The following is a 22,972-nucleotide window of genomic DNA, read 5'->3' as shown; positions in this document are numbered from 1 at the left end:
TGCATGTGCAAGAGTGTGTAAATTTAGCCAATGTGTGTTGCTAAATCCCATCTCTTTGGGCCTAAGAGCCTTTGGGCAATGGAGCCCTTATTCCTGACAGCCATTCCTCAAGGGATAAGTCCCCAAGGCCCTTAGACCACCTGGATTAAGTGCCTCTGGAAAATGTGGTCTCCCCAGGCAATGCTGCCATAGCAACTGGAGTGCAGTCATATTTGCTCCCAGTCCTGTGGAGGTAGGGTCCAGGCTACCACTCCTCAGTTTCCCAATTATTAATTTTTTTAAAGAATTTTTTTGGGGCGCCTGGAGGGCTCAGTCAGTTAAGCGTCCGACTCTTGATTTTGGCTCAGGTCATGGTCTCAAGGTTGGTGGGATTGAGCCCCGCTTCAGGCTCCATGTGCTGACAGTACTACAGAGCCTGCTTGGGATTTTATTTATAAAATAAAATAATAAAATAAAATAAAAATTAAAAAAATTAATGCAATATGAGGAGCAAAGTTGCCCCATGTCCCACCTCAGATGGGGCTGACAACTCTCACAGTTTAGCCAGCTTAACCTCTTAAAGGGTCAGACTCTCCCCTGGCTGGGATCAGCCAGAGTGGGAGAAGAGAGAGTTAAAAACAACTAGGTAGGACTCACCCTGCTGGCAAGCATGTGGCATGTGGCATGTCAGGACAACTGCAGCTCACCCTCTGGAGCCACGTGCAAAACACGCGCAGATACACGTGTGGCAAATTCAGTTAACCTAGCCAGGTTCAACAGACATGTACACAGCCATGAGAAATGTCCAAAAGGTGCAATCTGGTACACAGGACAGATGTCATGTGTGGACATAGCCATGGACAGAGCCGATCAGGACATGCAACATGGGATACATATTCAGCACAAGGAACAACAGGCCCATGAACTCTGGCTGGAACTCCGCCTGTGTTCTGTGAGTCCATGCAGGTCTGGACTATGGGAAGGTCTCTTCTCCCTTGGGGCCCACAGCCTCCTCCCTCCAGCCCCCTCTCTGAGGACATAATGGGTCCAGCCATACTGTAGAGCTGGATGGGGCCAGTTCCCTTCCTTTCTGACAAGTCTCTCTCACCCCCACCATCACGTGGGGGTGAGCAGGGCTCACTGTGAGTGGGGCAAGGAGGTCTCCATTGGCAGCTTCATCCTCCCCAGCCATGTCCCACACATGCCTGTACCCGACCTTTGGCTCTCAGAACCCCGCAATCCCCTCTCAGCCCGTAACACACCTCCTCCCCTAAGTGCCCTCTCCACGCGAACCCCACACCTAAAGCTCCTCCCCGCCCCCCACCTTCCTCCCCAACTTCCCGCAGCCCCGCGTCCTCACCAGGCTCCCCAGGCAAGCCGCTGGGGGCGGCCGCCCACACCTCGGGCGGTCTCAGGGCTCAGCGGGAGGGGCCGCCGGGAGGGGCTGCCGGGAGGGCGGGGCGAGGGCCTCCGGCTCCTATAAAGGGCGCCACCCGGCGCTCGGGGCCACAGCCACCGCCCGGCCGTCCTCCCGCCGCGCTCACTGCTGCCGCCCGCACCGCCGCCACTCCCGCCATGGGTCGACAGAAGGAGCTGGTGTCCCGCTGCGGGGAGATGCTCCACATCCGCTACCGGCTGCTTCGCCAGGCTCTGGCTGAGTGCCTGGGGACCCTCATCCTCGTGGTGAGTGGAGGGGCCCGGAGAAGCCCTTCTCTCTCCAGCCCCCACGCTCCCTGACCCCTCTGTTCACGGGAGGGGCTGCTTTTCGAGACAGCCCCACCCCTCTCCCAGCTCTGCTCCCCACCTTGACCCCTTCCTGAGTGCTCTTCCCCCACAGCTCTAACCCCGTCTGTGACAGCTCTGACCTGCCAGAGTGCCACCTGTTACTCCCACTGACGGCTCTGAGCCTTTACCCTCTCACCAGTGCCCCAACCCACAGACTGGGGGCAGCAGTCACCCCTGCAGTCTGAGACCTCCAGCGTCTTCTGGCTCTCACTTTCCCCAGTTCCCAGAGTCCCAGCTCTGGGAGGCAGTGGAGGCATTGGCAAATGGACCCTTATTAGATTATTTGGGTCCTGGATATCTGGCCCCTAATGAATAATTAAGCTTCAGAAAGTCCAAAAGTTCCCCGATGCAAGGACAGTTTTCCACGGGTGGGGGCAGAGGGCGGAAGGCACACAGGGTGCAAACAGCAGAATTGGAAGAAAGAAGGATCCTGAAGATACGAGGCTGTGGAAGGCAGCTGGGCCCTGGGCACAGAGGACAGGATGTCGCTAAAGTTGCTCCCCTTGTGCTGAGTGGCTCCCAGACTCTGTCGGTCACCCAGACATATGCTGTCATCTTCTGTGCCAAAACACCGAGTTACTCCCCAGCCTCTAACAGCCTCTGAGTTAGTTTGTGGGTTCTCTGGGTAGGCCACTTCCCCTGCCTTGGTTACTCCTCGGTCAGTTTACTCCTTGGTTACACCAGTTTCGTCCCTAGCTTGCTCCTGGGTGACTTTGTTTGCATTTCTTGGGTCTGACAGGCACACACCACTCAAGGTCTCCATTTCCTGTCCCAGCTACTCTCTGATTTTCAGCCCTTCACGTGGTTACACCTGTTTTCTCCTGGGTTACTTCTGGGTTCAGTTGCTTCATTGCAGTCGATAGGTTCTTCCGTTCCTGCCCCAGCCCCCACTGTAGGTGATGCACACCAGCCAGCCCCCTGTAGACTAGGAAGCTTAACTAGAGGCAAGTAGGGCTGGGGTGGCCCACCTTAAATGGGTGATGGTGGTAGAATGGGTGCCATGGGGAGAAAACTTCTTAGACTCACCTCTGGCTTCCAGGAATAGCAAGGGAGGAGCCAGATGGGGCACTTTATCCACAGCCCCTCACAAGACTAGTGGCCCTACCCGTCATCTCCATCCCTTGTCTCCCTGTGCCAAGAAGGGAGGAGGGGCAGGTGTTTTTCACCCTCTTACCCCAGAGCCTAGTGTCCCTCACTGCTTATCTGATTTATGGTCCAGCCCCCTGTTCGAGAGATGCCAGCACAGGGGAGGTTGTCTCCTACATTCACAGAGGGGCCTCTCCATCACCTCCCACATCTCAGTTTGCCTCTGCCACAAAGGAGCAGTCAGACCTTGCACTGAGCCCCAGGATCATTTGGTTTATCCCCAACCACAAAAAGAGGGTGTTACTTTTGTGAAGGCTTTCAGGCTCAGGTGAGTGTAAGGCATCTGGTGTCAGTGAAAAAGCAGAACCTCAATGGCTGCCTGAGGAGGAGGGCTAGGCCCGGGAGATCGGTGAGTGGTGGAGAAGGGCTTGCCTACATACCCCTGTGAGTTGGGGACCTAGAGCCTGCAGTGGCAGGATCAGGGCTGGCCTTTGAGTGAGGGGAGCCCCTTTCTCTGGGGTACAAAGTGAGGTGGGGAGTGAGGGAGAAGGAGGGGGAGGAAGAGGAAGATTAGCCCCAAGGTGGTGGAACTGGCTCTGACAGCTTTTCCCTCCAAGGTCTCCTGGGATGAAGCCAGGTTTGGGCCTCAGGCAGGAAAGGAGCTGAGGCCAGGGCCTGCCAGGCAGGGCAGCGTGCCCCAGACCCCTATGTGCTTCCCTCCCCGCCCCCCCTGCCCCCCCCCCCCCCATACTCACAATCTCTGATCTTTGCTCTCACCTGCCTACACACCTTTGCCCCGCATCACTGCCGCTGGCTTCCTCACTATCTCTTGGTCTTTCTGAGGGATGATAATCAAAATGCTTAACAACCCAGTACAACAGGATGCTGACCTGTCAGAATGGACAAGGGCTCTTAGCACAAGTCTTGGAAACTGCCCCCTGGGTAGACATAAAACTTTTAGTTATGGGGAGGTAGAAGAGGAGACCCAGGGCAGGGCCTGAGCAGCTTTGGGGGACACTATGGGAGCTCAGGGTGATAGTTCTTTACAGCTGGCACAGAAACATTTTTACATTTGAACAAGAGGAATAGGATGTTCTGTATTTGCAGGACATCAGGGACCTTAGTCCTCTTGAATTCCTCCATCCCTGTCAGAAAGCTTAGAGCCAGTCTCTCCACTTGCACTGCTCTGAGTCCTGGGTCGGGGCTGGAGAGAGGGGCCACTCAGACCTTTGTCTTTAGGACCTCCACATCCATGTAGGGAACTTGGATTCCTGAGGTCAGGTCAGAGAAGGTGGGGAGAGGAGACTCTGGGACAGAAACAGGGGCAGGGGCAGGGGCTCTGACATTCCAGATTCAGAAGCAGACTCAGCCTAACTTCTGGCCTCCTCCCTATTTCTGTGTGGGCACTGCCCGCCCCCTGCCCAACTCCCATCCAGCTCTTCTCTGGGGCAAGGAAGGAGGCAAGTGTGGGGGTGGGGGTGGTGGGAGGATGAGTGAGAGCCTTCCCACTTTGTGGGCCAGACCTGAAGGGCTGGAGGACAAACTATGCTAAGGTAAAAGCTGTTCCCTTACACCTCACTCCTACTGAGACTCCAGAAAAATCAGAGAAGATGGTCCAGCCATCTTCTGGGCTCCCTGTCATTGACTCTGCTTCCAGTCCCTTCCATAGGGCCCTGTTAGAGTTTGGGCATTGTGGGTGGGAGGGCATGTCTGCTTCTTCTTCAGGGTGCAGTGGCAGCAGGAGGGGGTTGGGTTGGATCCCCCCAGGAATGGCTTCCCGTTCTGACGACTGCAGGTGGAGGTTGCTGGATTTACTCCTTCCTTCTGGAGTGAGAGTTGCCTGGCCTCACTCTCCCTGCCTGGTTCTATTTCCTGATACAGATGTTTGGCTGTGGCTCCGTGGCCCAGGTGGTGCTCAGCCGGGGCACCCACGGTGGTTTCCTCACCATCAACCTAGCCTTTGGCTTCGCTGTCACCCTGGGCATCCTTGTTGCTGGCCAGGTCTCTGGTAAGGCCTTGCTCCACCTTCAGTCATTACCTTCAAGGGCATTCCCCAGGGTGCCCAACTGGGGAATGAGGTGGTGGGGGCCATTCTCAAGGGCAGGGAATAGCCGTGGCCTCAGCTTTGAGCCCTTTGAAGTGGAGAGTGGAGAAGGAACTTGACACTTTGAACCTCTGACCCTCACTTTGGAATCAGATTATCAGTGTTGGCCTGTTACATAGTCCAACTCACCATCCGGTACAAGAAACCCTTCTCTGCACCCCTGCCCCCTAAGGCCAAACAAGGGGAATATGGAGGTTAGAGATCCTGGGATCCCCAACTGTGGGAGGTTACAGTGACTAATAGGTCCCATCTCCTCTCTTCCCAGGGGCCCACCTGAACCCTGCTGTGACCTTTGCCATGTGTTTCTTGGCACGTGAGCCCTGGATCAAGCTGCCCATCTATGCCTTGGCTCAGACACTGGGAGCCTTCTTGGGTGCTGGAATTGTTTTTGGACTGTATTATGGTGAGCATTCCCCACCCTGCCATCCTCCACTACCTCCCTTTCTCTGCCTGGGACCTCCTGGCACCAGGCCTTTTGATGACAGACAGCTGGGGCCTGCCCAGGCCCCGAGCTTATGACTCACTCATTCACTGCACAGGACCAAGGTTGGGGGCACAAGGTGAAAGAAAGAAACAAGTTGGGCAACAGAGTCTCAGGCCATCCACCATCCTCGCTGCCCACCCCCCTCCCCCGCCCCTGCCACCCTTCCATAGACTCCTGAGTAATACAGCAGTGATGTGCTGCTCACCTGCGATCCCCCAGAAGGGTGGGCCCGACCTGAGACAGGAGAGCCGGGTAAGCCTCTGCCCTCACCCACTCTGGGTCTAATCTTTCACCAGATGCAATCTGGGACTTCGCCAAGAATGAGCTTGTAGTCTCGGGCCCCAATGGCACAGCTGGCATCTTTGCTACCTACCCCTCTGGACACTTGGACATGGTCAATGGATTCTTCGACCAGGTATGGGCTGGGGACTCATTAGGGGAACACAGAGAGGAGGACCAAGCTGCTCTGAGCATCTCATGGGGGGCTGGGACACAGGACTCCTTGTTTATAGCAGGGTTGTCTCAATGTGTGGGGACACTGACACCAGAATCATAGTGGCAGGTACTTATAAAACATGCAGATTCCTAGGAATCTTCATTTTCAGCTAGTTCCCCAGGGGCCAGCACCACTGCTGGAGAGAAGTGAACTTGGGAAGTGTTAAGGCTCCAGGAGCCCAAGGACAGAGGAGGGACCAGAGGGTAGGGTAGGAGCAGCTCCTCATCCTGTCCTCTCCATTCCCCAGTTCATTGGCACAGCATCCCTCATCGTGTGTGTGCTGGCCATTGTTGACCCCTACAACAATCCTGTCCCCCGTGGCCTGGAGGCCTTCACTGTGGGCCTGGTGGTCCTCGTTATCGGCACTTCCATGGGTTTCAACTCTGGCTATGCTGTCAATCCCGCCCGGGACTTCGGCCCTCGCCTTTTCACCGCCATTGCTGGCTGGGGCTCTGAAGTCTTCACGTGAGTGCAGCCCCCTCTGCCCAGCCTGTCCCAGCCCGCCTCCCCTTTGCTGCCCCACCCTCCCCTGACCACATGTGTCTGTCCCTAGGACTGGCCGACACTGGTGGTGGGTGCCCATCGTCTCTCCTCTCCTGGGCTCCATTGCGGGAGTCTTTGTGTATCAGCTCATGATCGGCTGCCACCTGGAACAGCCTGCACCCTCCACTGAGCAGGAGAATGTGAAGCTGGCCCACGTGAAGCACAAGGAGCAGATCTGAGTGGGCAGGGGCCACCTCCCCACCCTCTCTTGAGCAGCCACAGACTGTGCAGGGGCTGCTCCCTGGAAGCCTTGGTGGTCCCCGTCCTGGACTAAGAAACTCCCTCTACTCCCCCCCGCAGTGGGACGGCCTTCTTCAGGATTCCCCACTGGACCCTGCCCAAACAGGACCTTAGGACACTGTCTTTAGGCTGTTTTGGGACAGGGAGTAGGGCCAACATATCTCTTTGTCTCCCCAAAAGTGAGAATAGACAGCTGGTGTTTGAGCATGTGTGTGTGTGTGTGTGTGTGTATGTGTGGTTTCCTAGATATCAGGGCAAGGGACCAAGTGGAAAGGATTCTAGCTGTGGGGGGAGCCTAGGGAAAGGTCCATCTGTGGTATGTCCCCTCTGTGAGTGAGGAAAGTGCCAGGGGTCTGCATGTTTTGGGGGCTCCATGTGGAGGAGGGTCCAGATATGTGTTTCTGAGTGTGTGTGTGTGTGTGTGTGTGCACACGCGTGCACCCTTTTTCTAGCAGGGGGTTTCTACAGGCTTTGGGGGAGGTAGGGTGGGAATATGGAGGTAGGACCGGGAGGAGGAGACCCCAGCCCAGGTGTGGAGCTCTGGCTGTACATAAGTAGGAGCAGAGAACGTATTTCTGTCATAATGTAGGCATGTGTGGTGGTGGGGTGAAGTCCAGGTATAAGTTTCATGTTTTTTGGTTTTTTAAAAAATATACATAGTAGATGTTACAGTTTTAAGGATGGGGGTTGGGAGACTCTACTTAAAATAGGGTCTTCACCCCTTTAATTCTCCACTCAACACATGTACTCTTTTGCCTTTTATATATATATATATATATATATAAAACAATAAAATGTGTGCCTAAAACTGCCAATTGTGCAAATTTCTCTCTGTTTTCTCTGCTGTTGTCCTGGGGCCAGCTAAGGAGCTTCATTGTGTCCAACCACAAATGCCCAGGGTGCCCAGCCGGGCCAGGGCACCCTAGGGGCAGTACTCGGGCCCTGCTTGAGGGGCAAGAGTAAGTCCCACAGACAGGTGAGTGAACCTCTTCACCAAGCTTCTCAGCTTGAACTCAGTGGCCCCACACTTTCTCCCAAGCTTCCATCTTCCTACACAATGAGTGGCATCTTCTTCCTGATCCCTGCACCCACACATCATCCCAGGAAGGCAGGCTTAAACCTGGCCTAGGAAAGAACTTTCTCCCAGGCAGAGCTGCCCAAAGGGGAGGATTGCTATTCAAGAAGTAGTGAGCTCCCTGTTGCTGGAGGAGGCCAATCAGACTAGTCACCTGTATAGTCCTCTATAGCTCTCAGCTGTTTAGGCTCTGTTACCTCCACCCAGACCTTGGCCACAGCCCCCTTAGCAGCCTCCCTGCCTCCAGGCTGGCCTCAGCCAGACTATACAGGACCACAGGGATCTTTCTGGCACCACTGTTAAAAGAAGGCTTCTTTCCAAGGCTCTGCTCGATAATTCAGACACAATCCCAAACCCTCCCTCCTGCACTCAGCTTCCCCAGGACCTGGCCCACGGTCCCTTCCTATGCCCTCATAATGTTCCCCTCACAGTGCTGCATCACCCCAGACTACTTTGTGTACTTCTGCGCCTTCCTACCTTTGGACCCTTGCTCCAAAGTGCTCATTCACTGAAATCCTCCTGGTCTTCTCTAAGTGTCTTCTCTAGAAAGTCACCCCTGCTCTTCCCCACCCTTCCACCATCTTCTGCAGTTAGTTGTCTGAACCCAGGACTGCATTCATCCCTGTCTCCCTCCGCTCTTCTCACTTCTTCAGTCTGAGACACCTCCATTGTACGTAAGCCTGGGGTTGGACCGATGCTGGTGTCCTGACTGCCCAGGGAGGCAATGGACTTGGCACACCTGAGCCCAGGAAGCTCTGTCAAGAAATCATGTGCCCCTTCTCACCTTCTACTTCCCTGCCTCACCAGATCCTCCTCAAGTTTCACTGGGAATAAAAGGGAAGGCGGGCCCCAAGCCTAGCCCTCCTGCAGAGTTAACCCCAGGGCAGCCAGAGGATCCCTGGGTCTGGCAGGAGAAATGTGGTCTTTAGAGATTGAGCTGGTGCTCCCCAGCCACTTCATAGTTGAGGAGACCATGGCCCAGAGAGGGTGGGTGGCAAATGCAGGGTCACACAGCCAGGACTCTGGGGAGGTGGGGATAGAAGGCTGGTCCATCTCAGGTCTCCAACCCCTCCTTGTCCCCAGCTCCCAAGAGGTGTGTCTGGAATGTTGGAGAGACCTGAGCCAGAGGGAGTGTCCCCTTCCCAGGCCCTCTGGGGAGGAAGAGCCAGACTTGGGAGGGGAATGTGACTTCAGAGTTTCATTCCAGCTACACCAGTCCTACCTCTGGTGCCCCCACCCTGCTGTCCTCCCCAGCATGCCCAATGCCTTCTGTCATCCCTTCCTCTCAAATTCTGTAGCTGATTCTGACCAGTCAGCCAGGGGCTGGGGGGAGGTCTTTTGGTGCAGTGGTTAAAGAGAAGTCAAGCCTGGATTCCAGGCCCAGCTTGGCCTCTTTCTAGCTGTGTGACTTTGGGGTGGTCATTTTTCTTTCCCTGAACCTCAGTTTCCTCATTTGTGAATTGGGAGATATTGAGAGGAAGAGGTAGTAGAAGATAATTCATGAAAAGGACTTAGCATAGTGACCAGCAGATGGTAAATAGTCAATAAATGTCACCTTATGATTTTTTCCTGCAGAACTGGAGAGGAGGGGATGGTGGTTGTGGAGAGGTGCTGAAGGCTGTTTTTTTTTTTAAAGTCATTGAATTCCACATTCTCTTCCGCCTCAGATTCCTTCCATGGATTCTGAATTTCCTGAAGAGGGGGAGGAGGAGTCAGGGTGATGGCTTGCTGTGACCTGACTTGAGGAGGCTTTTGGAGAGAGATAGAAGAGAAACACAAGAGGGTTACATGTACAGGTGTAGAGGGCAGAGGAGTGGGCAGCCCAGGGACCGTGTTGGATGGAGGGTCAGACTTCCTGAGAAAGGTTCAGGCCTGGCCAGGCAAGGAGCAGTGAATGAGGGCAGGGTCTGGTAGGGACATGAACCAAGCAGCAGCGTGTGACCCCTCCAGGGGCTGGAGGGAAGCTTCCCACCTCCCCACTCATGTCCAGGCTATGCCTCCCATTAGTAGCTGTGGCTGATAGCAAGTTCTAAAAAGAAATGTTTTCATCTTCTTTAGGTATCTTTTTTTTTTTTTTTTTTTAATTTTTGAGTTAAATTATTTTTTTTCCCTTTAGGGAAGTATCTTAATCCACTTTACAGGGTGTGCTTGGAGGTGCCTTGTGGGAAGGTAGATAGATCCCACACCTCAGCTCTGTCCTTCCTGAGTCCAGTCCGCTCCACAGCTCACTTTGGAGGAGCCCATGTTTCTTCAAAGTTTTGACTTGTTTGGATTGAAATTAGCCTCCCTGAAACCTGAGCTTGGTTCCTGTTTCCTTGTGTGCTTGCCTCTGAGTGTGTGCACACATGCAAGTGTGCATTTCTCAGTGTTCCTGGGAGTGGCTGTCTTTCTCTTTCAGTATGTCTTATGTCTCTGTGGGTCTGTGCCTCTGGCCAACCAGGTCTCTGTCCCTTTCTGTGTTTCTGTCACTGCCTGACTCTTTGTGGCTGGATCTTTCTTTGTGTATTTCTAACTGTACATCTGGTATACCTCAGAGTCCATCTCTGCTTGTACCTAAGAGTGACTCTCCTGCTAGCCCAATCGGCTCGTCTTACCCCAGGGCATGCCTCCTCCTTAATTCCTGGTAATGAGCTCCCTCCTTCTTGCTAACTCTTTCCCCTTGATTTTGTTTGTCTGAAAACCTGGGTGGGGCTCCCCCTAGGCTTGGGGAAGCATGGGTGGAGCAGAGTTGGGTGGGGTGGGAAGGGGAGAGGAGGAACTACTCCACCCCATACAGAGACCCCAGAGGCCAGAGATGCCCTTGATCTCCTCAGGAAGGGTCTGTGAAGATACTGGCCTAGGCAGGGCCCTGCACCTCCTCACTGAGGAGGGAACCTGTCCTGAGATGGGTTCCTGCGTTGTGGGCCAGGGAATACTGGCAAAGGGAGCAGAGACTAAGGCACTGGGGCCCTCAAGGAGACTGAAGGGGGCTCATCACAAAATATCTCTGAGTCCTAAGTGGGCAGCAAGTGGGGGTGGCCTCCTCAGGGACTCAGCATCTCCATGCCTGGGGCCTCTGTCTTTGATGCCAGGTTTCTTTGAATAAGGGAGAGAGTGGCAGTGGGAACAGAAGCTCTTTCTGGTCTGGGCACCTTGGCTTTCCCAGAGTGGCACCTATCTTCTCTTTGTGTAAAGGGGAAGCTGAGACTCAGAGTCTCACTCAGGACCACAGAACAATGCAGCACAGTCTGCATTACAACCCAGTCTCCTGTCCCCAACCTAGCTCCCCGCAACCCCTTTCCAGATAGCACTTTGCGACATCTTAGGGAGCAAGGCTCTGGGTCCAGACAACCAGCCCTTCCCACACGGGGCCTTAGGCACATGGAGGAGGTCTCCATTTCCTCCAGATCCAATCTCTGGCCTGCTCTGTGCCTCAGGAGGCTAATATCTATGGGCTGCATCACCTGAGCCCTCTTGCCCCTGTCTTGCCTTGGCTTTGGCAAGCAGGAGGCACAGGCAGGAAATCAGAGGGCGGGGATGGGGTGGGGTGGAAGGCCAGGGTACTCATGCCTTTCCCAGGGCTTTCACTGCATCCCAGTAACACTGCTCTCTTCTGCTGCCTGCTGTTAGTCAGTCCCAGGCTACCCCTTGTTGGTCCCTGTGACCCTGACTCTGCCTCTGTAGTCCCTTCACAAGCTCCACTTTAGTGAAGCCCTCTGAGGATATATTGTTCCTGCTGGATCCCTGATAGATTTCATCTTTCTGCTCTTTTTTTCTTCATCTGTAAAATGGGCATAGTAACAGTACCTCACTGGGTTGCACAAAGTAAGGATTAAGTGAGTTAACAGATATACAGAATGGTGCCAGATGCTGCAGTAAATGATACAAAATATAGAATAATGTTATTATTACTGTTATTGCCATACTCCCTTGTGAGCTCCCTGTGTACTATTGGGAGGGAAAATATGAAGTCAAACCAGGCTTGGATGACTCTGCAAGGCCATCTCCTCCAGCTCCAGGCTGCTTGCAGCTTCTGTGGGGCCTTGGTCAGCCTGGGAGTCTAGTCCCAGTCCTTATGACTCACGTGGACCCAGCTTTCCCTGAGAAGACTAGGGTGAGGGGAGATGAAAGCCAGAGCCCCCTTCCCACCCTGGCTCTTCTCCAGAAAACTCAGGCTCCTGAGAAAGAAAGAAGTGGCTACTCCACCATCTCGTGGGATTTCAAGGAGCTGGTAGGGTTTGAGAATGGTCAGAGTGATGAATTAGGGGTTGAGAGGGTAGTGTGTATGGGGTGAGGGGAGAGAGGTTGAAGGCAGAGGCAAAAATCCCAATTTGCGTTTCCTACTCTTGTCTCACTGCCTTATCAGAAAGTTCTTCCTCAAGTCTCACTACCATCTAGCTTCAGCTCTTCAAGAATGGGGCAGACTAGGACAATTAGCGTGACCCTGGAAGCCTTTTCCAGCTCTTACCACCACCCTGGGAGTTCCAGCAGCTTTGGGAATAGGGAAAAGATCCTTGCATATGGCCAAAGCACAGGAGGCCAGAGGTGGGCGATGGGGGTGGGGGGACACAAATTGGGAGGTCTTATGAAAAGCCAAGGTTGCCAGTGGGATGAGGTTATGAGCAGGCTGAAAACTGACTCACCTGATCCCTTTCAGGGTCCCTTCCCTTGACCACCTTGGCCATGCTTTCATTTCAGAGTGAGGTAACGTGTGCTGTGGAGAAGAGGTAAGTGTTACTTTTCCCATCCCTAGAGCTCTCTGGGGACAAAGCCTGAAACCAGATTTAATCACTTTGACCAGCTTTTCCAATCTCTTGCTCTGAGAAGTCATTCTGGTGTATTCCCACTATCCTCCAGCCTCTGCTTTTTTCTGGAAACCTCTGTGACAAGTGGTGGGCCTTTGCCAGCTTCCTCACTGCTCTCAGAGCCAAGAAGGTGTGCCTGGGAGAGGCTGGGTGAGGGGAGAGAGAACTCTGGGAGCTCTGATAATCATCTGGATATGGTCCACCTCTTGTCTCCACGGAGATGCCCCCCAAAGCCAAGGAGGCACCTGGAACGTCCTGCTCACTGCCCTCATCCTTTGCCTCTCTGCTCAGGGTCATTGCCAGGGCCTGGCCGGAAATGGGCTGAGGGAGGGGGGAGGTGGCCTGGCTTAAGCAGGGAGGCTGTCTGCTGGTTACAGGGAGCTCTTTCCCAGTAGATCCTTAGTTCCATGTCTGGGGTGGAAAGGAGAGAGTGACCCTGGCCTGTGGACAAAGTCTTCCCTTTATCCGACAAAGGGTGTATAGCTTTGAGCCACTTTTGTTCCTTAGATGCACACATGTGCCCACATACACATGAAGGTGTGTCTGCTGTGACAGGTGAAGATGGTGCGAGTGTGTTTACGCTCCCCCAAACAAATTTACACTCTCATGCACTCACTGACCGCCCCCCCCACGCACACACTCCACACTCAACCCATCTATACCCATGCATGTACACTCATACTCTGACACTGATTTACACCCACATACTCAGATGCCCAAACACACTTAGATACACTTATGTGCACTCACGTATGCCCATAATCAAACGGACACACACGTCTATACTCCATGTCCTTACACGTACACACACTCTCAGAGTCATGCACGCTCAAGAACTTGTTGACACCTTCAGGTGCACTCACTCTTGAACACACACTTACCTAATACTCATACTCAAATACACTGCTACTCACCGGTTACCGGAAGCCACATATCTGTGGGCGAGGGAAACAAAAGGCAAACTGATACCTGACAGGCTGGAAGTGGGGGGAGGGGGGAAGTGCAGAGACAGGGGATGAAGAGATGGGGGTCACAGGATGTGTCGTTGGCCCGGATGTAGGGTTGGGAAGCCTTTAGGTTTTGAGGCCACAACCCAGATTTTCAGAGCAAGGGGTCAGGAAGCAGGAAGTTTAAAGAATGTGTTGGAGAGTCCCAGTGACTGGGCCGGGTACCCAGGAGCTGTTGACAAACACTTACTGAATAAGAGAACAGCAGGATTGACTAAAACTCCCCATTTCCAACCACTAGAGCTGCTTGTCTGTCTCACAGGAGTTTAGAATCCCAGACAACCAGACAGTGAGAGTTATCTCACCCTTTGGAGTCAATAGGTCCTCATCCTCACTGCCATTCTATGCAGCAGGAGGCTGAGTCTAGTTATAAAAGCTAGCTCCTAATACATTGCAATATGACTCAAATCCAAGTGAATGGCGCAAATCTACTGGATAAGGCAACAGCCAATCCAGGCCTGGGTTCCCAGTCTCAGGGTGCAACTTCTTCCCTTTTTTTTTTTGTTTTTTAACAAACTTTATTTATTTATTTTTTAAGTAAGCTCTATGCCCAACATGGGGCTTCAACTCACAACCCCAAGATCAAGAGTCACATGCTGTGACTGGTGAAGCCATTCACCCCTTAGCTTCTAACTCCAGAGACACCTAACTGCAGAGACAAACCGCAGCATGCCCATCTGCCAGGGGATAAACAGAAAGTGACTAAGCTCTGGGCTGTCCTAGAGATTTGGGCCCAGCCAGGAAAGAGGGGAACCCATAGAGGTCTCTGGAGTTATGCAGGATCAGGGCGACCAGTAGAAGAAACTCCGCAAAAGGGCTCCTGGAACAGTCTCGCGTGTAAAGTATTATCCCTGGTCTCTCTGCCAGAGGACTTGCGTCTATTTCATTCATTTGTTTGTTTATTCTTTCATCAAATGATCACTGAGGATCTTTTTTATGACAGGGTGTGGTAGGTGCCAGGAATATTATAATGAGTGAGATGTATGCATATAGTATCAGGTAGGAAGCATCCACATGCAAAAAAGTGGAATTCTGACTCAAAGTGGCTTAGGTAACAATGGTACTGCATTGGTTTACAGAACTGAAAAATCAGAGGAAAACTTCAGATGAGGCTTAATCTAGCACCACGTCCTTTCTGTCTCTCCTCTCTTTCCTCCATAGTGTCAGCCTCCTCCTAAGCCTAAATCCTCTTGTAGTTCCAAGATCCCTGGCAGTTGCTCCAACTTCCATGCTTTTCGTTGATGTCCAGCAGAGAAGAGGGAGCGTCTCTGTGACAGCAATCCCGACAAAGAGGGTGCCCTCTTATGGGACCATGTTGGTCACATGCCCACCTCTGGGGCATGAGGATGGCCTGATCTGGTTGGATTAGCCTAAGTCACCTGTTTCGTCTCTAGCCTCAAGGAAGCTATCAGGGCCATCTGTATAAAATGGATTCCCAAAGAGACACTGAGGACTGTTAGGAAAGGGGGAGCTGGAACCTACCAAATGGTTTCTGTCATCATGGAACTTGAAGCCTAATTAGTGGAGGAGACTACAAATACAATCAATCAAAGGAAAGTTGGAATTGGGACATTTTACCAGAACAAAACACCTTTACAGGACTGGCTACATCACTTGTTGGGGCCTAGTGAAAAATGAAAATGCAGGGCTTCTTATTAAAAAATTATTTAGAATTTCAACACAGCAACAGTATTAAATTAAGCATGGGGCCTCTGTAGTGCCATATAGCCTTAAAAAGCCCCTAAGGCCATCTGCCCATAAATTCAGCCCTGTATCCCTATAGTGAGACCTGAAGGATGAGAAGGGGTTAGCCAGGTGGGGTACTCCAGGTAGAGGTAACAGCTTGTGCAAAGGCCTGGTGGCAGGAGATCAAGTGTTTGAGAAAAGCTGGAAGGAATTCAGTGTGGCTGGAGCTTAGAGTACCAGATGAGACTGGGAAGGTGGGTGAGGCCTGATCAGAGAGTATCCTGGTTAGGGAGGATCTGAGAAACCGAAGTTTGGGGCTCTTGCTTAGTGACCTCTTTGAGCCCATCTAGCACCAAGCTAGGGACGCAGGGAGGAGCCAGCCAGGGCCAGACCCTGTGTTCTATGGAGACCAGATGCACACGACCAGATCAGAGAAGTGTGGTGGGAAGCCTGGGTGTCAAGAGCCCCAGGTTGCTCTGAGATTCAGAGCAAGATCCATTACCACCCTGCCTCAGTTTCTCCTTCAATATCACAGGGGTGTTGGCATGAGATGATTTGATCCTTAACTTCTTCTCCAGCTCTAGCATTCTGCAATTCTCTTCTGGTGTTCCTAAAAGAGTCTTAGATTCAGATGATGGAAGGGAGGGAGGAAAGGAAGAAGGAAGGAAGGAAGGGAAGAAGGAAGGAAGGAAAAGAAAGAAAAGAAAGAGAGAGGGAGAGAAAAGGAAAGGAAAGAAAAAAGGAAACAGAGTGAGAGGAAGGAAGGGAGGAGGGAAGGAAGGAAGCAAGGAAGGAAGGAAGGAAGAAAGAGAAAGAGAGGAAGGAAGGGAGGGAAGGAGGAAGGAAGGAGGGAAAGAAGGAAGAAAGGGAGGAAGGAAAAGAAAGAAAGAAAGGGAGTAAGAGAGGGAGAAAGAAAGGAAGGAAGGAAAAGAGAAAGAAACAGACAGAGAGGAAGGAAGGAAGGAAGGAAGGAAGGAAGGAAGGAAGGAAGGGAAGAAGAGAAGGAAGGGAGAAGGGCGGGAGGAAGGAAGAAGGAAGAAAAAGAAAGGGAGAGAAATCCCTTTTTCTTTTTCTTTTTTTTTTTGAGAATTCCCTTTTTATTTTTTTTTTAATTTTAATGTTTATTTATTTTTGAGAGAGAGAGAGACAGAGCATGAGCAGGGGAGGGGCAGAGAGAGAGAGGGAGACACAGAATCCAAGCAGGCTCCAGGCTTTGAGCTGTCAGCACAGAGCCCGACATGGGGTTCGAACCCACAAACTGTGAGATCATGACCTGTGCCGAAGTCAGGATCTCAACTGACTGAGCTACCCAGGTGCCCTGAGAATTCCCTTTTTCATGGCAGGTCTTTATGTCAGTAACAAATTGTGCTGAAGGCTTGGGGAGTTGGAGAGAGTTTACTTTGCACAAACCCAACATGCTCAAATTGAATATTAGACATCCCTGTTCTTGGAAATCATTTTGGCTCCTCTGTAATGGCACCTTTATCTTGGCACTTCATCGTATTTAGCACCCTGGCATCCAGCCACATCACTGATTTTCTTTCCCTTCTCATCTCCGTACTCACATTCTCTCCTTGGTATACTCTAAGTTTTGTCTTGTTTTGTTTAAGGTATTCAGCTGAGCAAAGGGCAGAAGGGTCACCATCACAAGTCCTGAGAATTTCTTTAATGGGACCCACTCTCCTCAGGTTTTGAAAAGCATCTGTCTCAAGGGAATAGCACTCTCTCGAGGATGACTGCCATCTACATGTCTATCCCCCAGACCGAGCTTCAGGGAGAGGGGGAACCACAGGTCTGGCTGTGACAGCTAGCTCCTGGTATGCGAGGGCTCAATAGATATATGTGGGAGGAATAGATGGAATTATTCAGACTCCCTCCCCATCCTTGAAGCTCACCTTCCTTTCTCTCTCTTTTCAGGGAATGGTTATGACAAAGCATTAGAGGACCCAGAAACTTCTAATGGGATCAGTTGTGGAATAGACAAAGCTGGGGTAATAGACAAAGCCCTGGCCAGGGCACTTGTGGCAAAAGTTGTATTCTTCAAGAAGAGAAAGGTTAGGAGTTCTTGGTGGACCTCATATTGCTCTGGATGTGAACCCAGGAGGGAGGAGGCAGAGATAACACCAATGTTCCATACCCTGGTCCCCTGATGGGTCTGGGCACAGCCGGGAAGGGCACTCAGCCAGCCCCCGTGGCAGTGGCTGCACCTGGAGATCTTATCTGGGCTGGCTGATGTGTGGTACTGAGTCATGGAACCTGCGGCCTAGGAAACAGTTCTAGTGTTGAAATGGGCCCAGGGGAGGGGGTGGAGTGGGTGTCTCTAGTTTGCCACCAGCACAGACATCATCACCACTCACACTTCCTGTCATCCCTGGGTCACATTCATGGTCACCACTCATCTCCGACCCTGTCACTCATTTGTCACCCTCACCATCATCCCTGCATCACAACCACTGGCCCTTTCTTAACCATGGTGTCACTTGACCCAGTTCCCATCACTGTGTTACCTTCCTCAGCATGCCACCATCCCTGTCCCAGCCCCATGCCCAAGGCTGTCGTTATCTGAGCCTGCCCTGTCTTCTTTATCAACTACCTCTACCCCAACCCTGTCACTGGCTAGTTCCACTCCCACCTTGATGTCACCACCTGTCCCTGTCATCCTCATCACCTTGGTCACCATACCCCTCACCCCCTGTCCCAGTCTCCATCATCTTTAAGTCCTCTGGACTGTCATCAGCTTCCACCATCCCCTCTGTTGATTCACCAGCACTGCCCATCTCTGCTTCCCCCCTCACTATCATCAACATCCTCCTTATCTCCAGCCACTCATATAGGTCTCCAAATGGGCTTTTCCCTGTGGTGTAGACGTCCTCCACATGTGTGCACCTCAGAGCCTGTACCCCTGCCTTTCCAGCCTCTGGCCTCCACTGGGCTTCCTTACCTGGAGTTGCCACATTCCTTGCCTTCACACTCTGCCCTGGCACTCTGCTTCCTTTCACCCCTATGTTAGCTGGACTCTGGGGCTAGGCACTTATTCCCAGGCTTTTGAAATAGTACTGGGTGGAGGCCTTGCCAGGAAGCCCTGAATCCTCTCTACCTGCACCTATGACGTTTGGGCAGTGCTTCCATCCAGCCTGGATCTAAAATCTCCATTTATTAAATTGACTAACATTTCCCTTTTTAGAATTCCTTGATGTCCCCTCAGACTATTACCTCTCCCTTATGATACACTTTCACGGCCCCCAGTACTTTGACATGTAATACTTATGATCCACTACTTATTCATATAGTCATGTGTTTCAGACCATCTTGCCCACCAGACAGGACACTCTGGGAAGGCAGTAACTGTGTTTATCTCGGCCACTGCCAGGTCTCCAGAGCCTGGCACAGTGCCTGGCTTCTTGTAGGGGCTCAGTGAATGTCAAGTGAATAAATACTACTTATTGAGCACTTAATAGTGCCAGACACTGTGGTGAGTGCTGTACACCTATTAACTTGGTTATTCCTTGTCATATTATGGTATCCCTTTTTATTTTATTTACTTTTGAGCATTGCAAGGGCTTTTTAGCTGATTTGGCACAAGTGCTTTTGACAAAGTTCACAACAGAAGCACATTTCCAATTACTCATCAGAAAGTGAGGACACTTAAGAGAAAGCCAGTTACTCATAGAACAAGGAAAAACACTTTCTTGTAATTAGGGCAAAGAGAATTACAGCTTGTAATGTCACCTCTTGATTTCATCTTTATTATCTCTGAGGGAAGTAGAAGAAGCTGGGGGCTAGGATTGGGGGTGAGAGGGATACCTGAAGAAGATCCGTTCTCATCTCTGGAAAGCAAAAATTAGATCCTCACCTTACACCATAAAACTGATGGTTTTAAGAGATAAATATATAAAGGGTTAAAATAAAGCTGCAGACTTCAAGCTGTATTACAAAGCTGTAATCATCAAGACAGTATGGTACTGGCACAAAAACAGACACTCAGATCAATGGAACAGAATAGAGAACCCACAAATGGACCCACAAACGTTTGGCCAACTAATCTTTGACAAAGCAGGAAAGAATATCCAGTGGAATAAAGACAGTCTGTTCAGCAAGTGGTGCTGGGAAAACTGGACAGCGACATGCAGAAGAATGAACCTGGACCACTTTCTTACACCGTACACAAAAATAAAATCAAAATGGATGAAAGACCTCAATGTAAGACAGGAAGCCATCAAAATCCTCAAGAAGAAGGCAGGCAAAAACCTCTTTGATCTTGGCCGCAGCAACTTCTTACTCAATATGTCTTCGGAGGCAAGGGAAGCAAAAGTAAAAATGAACTACTGGGACGTCATTAAAATAAAAAGCTTCTGCACAGGGAAGGAACCAATCAGCAAAACTAAAAGGCAACTGACGGGATGGGAGAAGATATTTGCAAACGACATATCAGATAAAGAGTTAGTATCCAAAATCTATAAAGAACTTATCAAACTCAACACCCAAAAACCAAATAATCCAAGTGAAGAAATGGGCAAAAGACATGAATAGGCACTTCTCCAAAGAAGACATCCAGATGGCCAACTGACACATGAAAAAATGCTCAACATCACTTATCATCAGGGAAATACAAATCAAAACCACAATGAGATATCACCTCACACCTGTCAGAATGGCTAACATTAACAACTCAGGTAACAATAGATGTTGGCGAGGATGTGGAGAGAGAGGCTCTCTTTTGCAGTGCTGGTGGGAATGCAAACTTGTGCAGCCACTCTGGAAAAGAGTGTAGAGTTTCCTCAAAAAATTAAAAATAGAACTACTCTATGACCCAGCAATTGCATTACTAGGAATTTATCCAAGGGATTCAGGTATGCTGGTTCGAAGGGGCACATGCACCCCAATGTTTATAGCAGCTATCAACAATAGCCAAAGTCTGGAAAGAGGCCAAATGTCCATCGATGGATGAATGGATAAAGAAGATGTGGTATGTATATATATATATATATATATATATACACACACACACACACACACACACACACACACACACACACTATGGAGTATTACTCGGCAATCAAAAAGAATGAAATCTTGCCATTTGCAACTACGTGCATGGAACTAGAGGTTATTATGCTAAGTGAAATTAGTCAGAGAAAGACAAATATCATGTGACTTCACTCATATGAGGACTTCAAGATACAAAACAGATGAACATAAGGGAAGGGAAGGAAAAATAATATATAAACAGGGAGGGGGACGAAACATAAGAGACTTTTAACTATGCAGAATAAACAGGGTTACTGGAGGGGGTTATGGGCTAAATGGGTAAGGGGCATTACGGAATCTACTCCTGAAATCATTGTTGCACTATATGCTAACTTGGATATAAATTAAAAAAAAAAAATAATAAATAAATAAAAATAAAGCTGGATGTTTCTTATATTCTTTGTTCCAGTTATTTTATTCCTGGGAATTTAATTGGAGATGTAGACCAAGGCTTTGTCCAAATATCTTCATTGCAATGTTATTTATACCACTGAAACATTAAAATACAAATACATATTTATGCATGAAAAAAATGAAATATAAAACTTCAAAGTTGAAGACAAACTGAGTACCCAACGATAGAAGACAGATGAAATAAAGTATGGTTTGTCTCTTAGCTACTGAAATCATGATTCTGAAGAGCTCATTATTCTATAATCATGGCATTAGGTGAAAAGGGCATTATACCAACAGGCTTATATAGAACTGTTTTCAATTATGTCAACAGAGTACTTAGATCAAAGAGTGAAAAGGAGCAAAAGGGTTAATAGGTGTTGTGTTGTTTCTGAATTGTGAGCAATTTGCTTTTATTTTTTGTAGTTTTCACATATCTTTGATAGGCATTATTGCTTTGATAATAAAACCTATGCATTTGTAAAGACAACAACAACAAAGAGGCAAGAATAATGTTTTATGTGAAAGTGCACATACTTTATAACCCTCTATTACTTTTTTTAAGTTTATTTATTTACAGGAGGGGGGTGCACATGTGAGCAGGGGAGGGGCAGGGAGAGAGAGAGAGAGAGAGAGAGAGAGAGAGAGAGAGAGAGAATCCCAAGCAGGCTCCATGCCCAGCACAGAGCCCCCTCAATCCCACAAACAGATCAGGACCTGAGTCGAAATCGAGAGTTGGATACTTAACTGACTGAGCCACCCAGGCACCCAACCCTGTATTACTTTTTGATTTACTAGATTGTCAATCCTATGAAGCCAGGTCTTGTCTGTTTCTTAGCCCCAGGCCTGAAGGAAAGAATGATTGGCAAAGCGTGATGGAGTTAATGAAATATATATATATATAGTTTTTCTTTTTCTTTTTTTTTTTGTCACATCTCTCACTAATTGTCATTTCAATTCTTCAGAGTAATCCCTCCTTACACAGAAAGAGTGTTTTGGGGGCTGCCTTGATCTGCAAAATCATAAACCTGACACATGTGAAGGCACATTGAAGAAGCAATGTGAATTTGAGAAATTCTTATCAGAAATATGAAAATAAGACCTGATTATGCCCTAAGTCTGTTCCTCCTCCTTTGTTCCCCTTTGTTCAGACAGGGCCACTGCCCTAGCGAAATCCAGAGTCACCCACACCTCTTGCTCCTGCATTCCCATCGTCAATCACTCCTCAGCATCCTCGCTGAAGCTCACACTCCTTTTCCATCCCTAATGTTGCTCTCTTTGTTCCAGCCACCATATCTCCTGCCTTCATCAAGCAGCTGCCTCCTAACCAATTTCTCTGCTCCACTCTTGCTCTTCCCACCCAAATTCATGCCTTCTGAGCTAAGCTTTCTAATACACTAATATAGCCTGCCATTCCCCTGTTTACAGCCCTTCAGTGGCCCCCGCATCACTCTCAAGAGCAAGCACAAGATGGTTCAGGATCTCAGGCCAACCACTATCATCACCGCACTCCCACCCTATCCAGCCACACAGAATTTTGCTGTTGGCAGTACCTAGGCTCTCTCTGGACCTTTGCCTGGGTTGTCTCTTCTGGGGGCGGGGCGGGGGAAGGGGAGTGTGTGGGGGGGGGTGTGCTATCCTTTCTGCCTCACACTTCTTTTAATTGGCTAACTCCTTCTCACCTCTCAGTTGTTAGATGTCCCTTCCTCCAGGAAGGCGTCCTTGATGCCACCTCTTCTCAACTCCCACAGGCTCTGTGCTTATTATTTCTCATATCTGCATTGTATCTTCTTATTTTACTCACCAGCTTCTGTATGTGGCATGTAAGCCATCCAGCTCTGGGACTGTGACTTTTTCTCCATGGCGCATCAAGGCACCTCACACTTGGTAGGGTTTCCATGGCTATTGATGAATGAATGAAAGAATGAATGGGTAACAAATAAATCAAGTACTCTACTAGGAACTGGTTAATATTTCAGATATGCTCTGAAGTAGAAAATCAGAAAAAGATGTCCTAAGAGGACCCATACATTCTCCAAAGGAATTTAAATTGTCTTATGATCTAAGAAATAATGTGAATCTGATAGTCTAGAATTCGGGGGTGAATCTGGAGTTGGGAACAATGGTGTGGGGGGAGGGACAGTGGGAATGGCACAGCTCATCTGGGGGAAGTATTTTATTACCAACATTGTTTAGAATTACTGGTGATGGGAATGAGAAGACTTTTAGTTTTCTGACTACTTTAGTCTACTGACTTTTAGTCAGTATTATTGTTTTTAAAT

At 50.0% G+C, this 22,972-nt stretch overlaps 1 protein-coding gene and 1 long non-coding RNA gene across 2 annotated transcripts in view; one reads left to right on the top strand and one right to left on the bottom strand.

Moving 5' to 3' along the window:
* The first annotated feature begins 1,491 nt into the window (after positions 1-1,491).
* Positions 1,492-7,532, top strand: AQP3 (aquaporin 3 (Gill blood group)). The gene is made up of 6 exons (XM_049625077.1): positions 1,492-1,662; positions 4,732-4,858; positions 5,220-5,357; positions 5,735-5,853; positions 6,182-6,399; positions 6,488-7,532. The coding sequence occupies exons 1-6, from the start codon at positions 1,555-1,557 to the stop codon at positions 6,654-6,656; spliced, it is 879 nt and encodes a 292-aa protein (XP_049481034.1). The 5' UTR covers positions 1,492-1,554; the 3' UTR covers positions 6,657-7,532.
* Positions 7,533-9,332: 1,800 nt separating this feature from the next.
* Positions 9,333-22,972, bottom strand: part of LOC125918827 (uncharacterized) — a 29,218-nt gene continuing 15,578 nt past the window's right edge. Inside the window, exons 3-5 of the long non-coding RNA XR_007456595.1 lie at positions 22,373-22,592; positions 12,415-12,485; positions 9,333-9,541 (exon numbers count right to left, since the gene is read on the bottom strand). This is a non-coding gene — a long non-coding RNA (uncharacterized LOC125918827). The remainder of the gene's footprint in view (positions 9,542-12,414; positions 12,486-22,372; positions 22,593-22,972) is intronic.

Source organism: Panthera uncia, chromosome D4, assembly GCF_023721935.1.
Source record: "Panthera uncia isolate 11264 chromosome D4, Puncia_PCG_1.0, whole genome shotgun sequence".
NCBI lineage: Eukaryota > Metazoa > Chordata > Mammalia > Carnivora > Felidae > Panthera > Panthera uncia.
Note: the sequence above shows the minus strand (reverse complement) of the source record. Positions and strands in the feature narration are given on the sequence as shown.

Excerpts from the sequence above, each read along its gene's own strand:
- AQP3 (XM_049625077.1), top strand. The coding sequence starts at position 1,555 with ATGGGTCGACAGAAGGAGCTGGTGTCCCGCTGCGGGGAGATGCTCCAC. Across the intron at positions 5,854-6,181 it reads TCAATGGATTCTTCGACCAG|TTCATTGGCACAGCATCCCT; the intron begins GTATGGGCTGGG and ends TCCATTCCCCAG. Across the intron at positions 6,400-6,487 it reads TGGGGCTCTGAAGTCTTCAC|GACTGGCCGACACTGGTGGT; the intron begins GTGAGTGCAGCC and ends GTCTGTCCCTAG.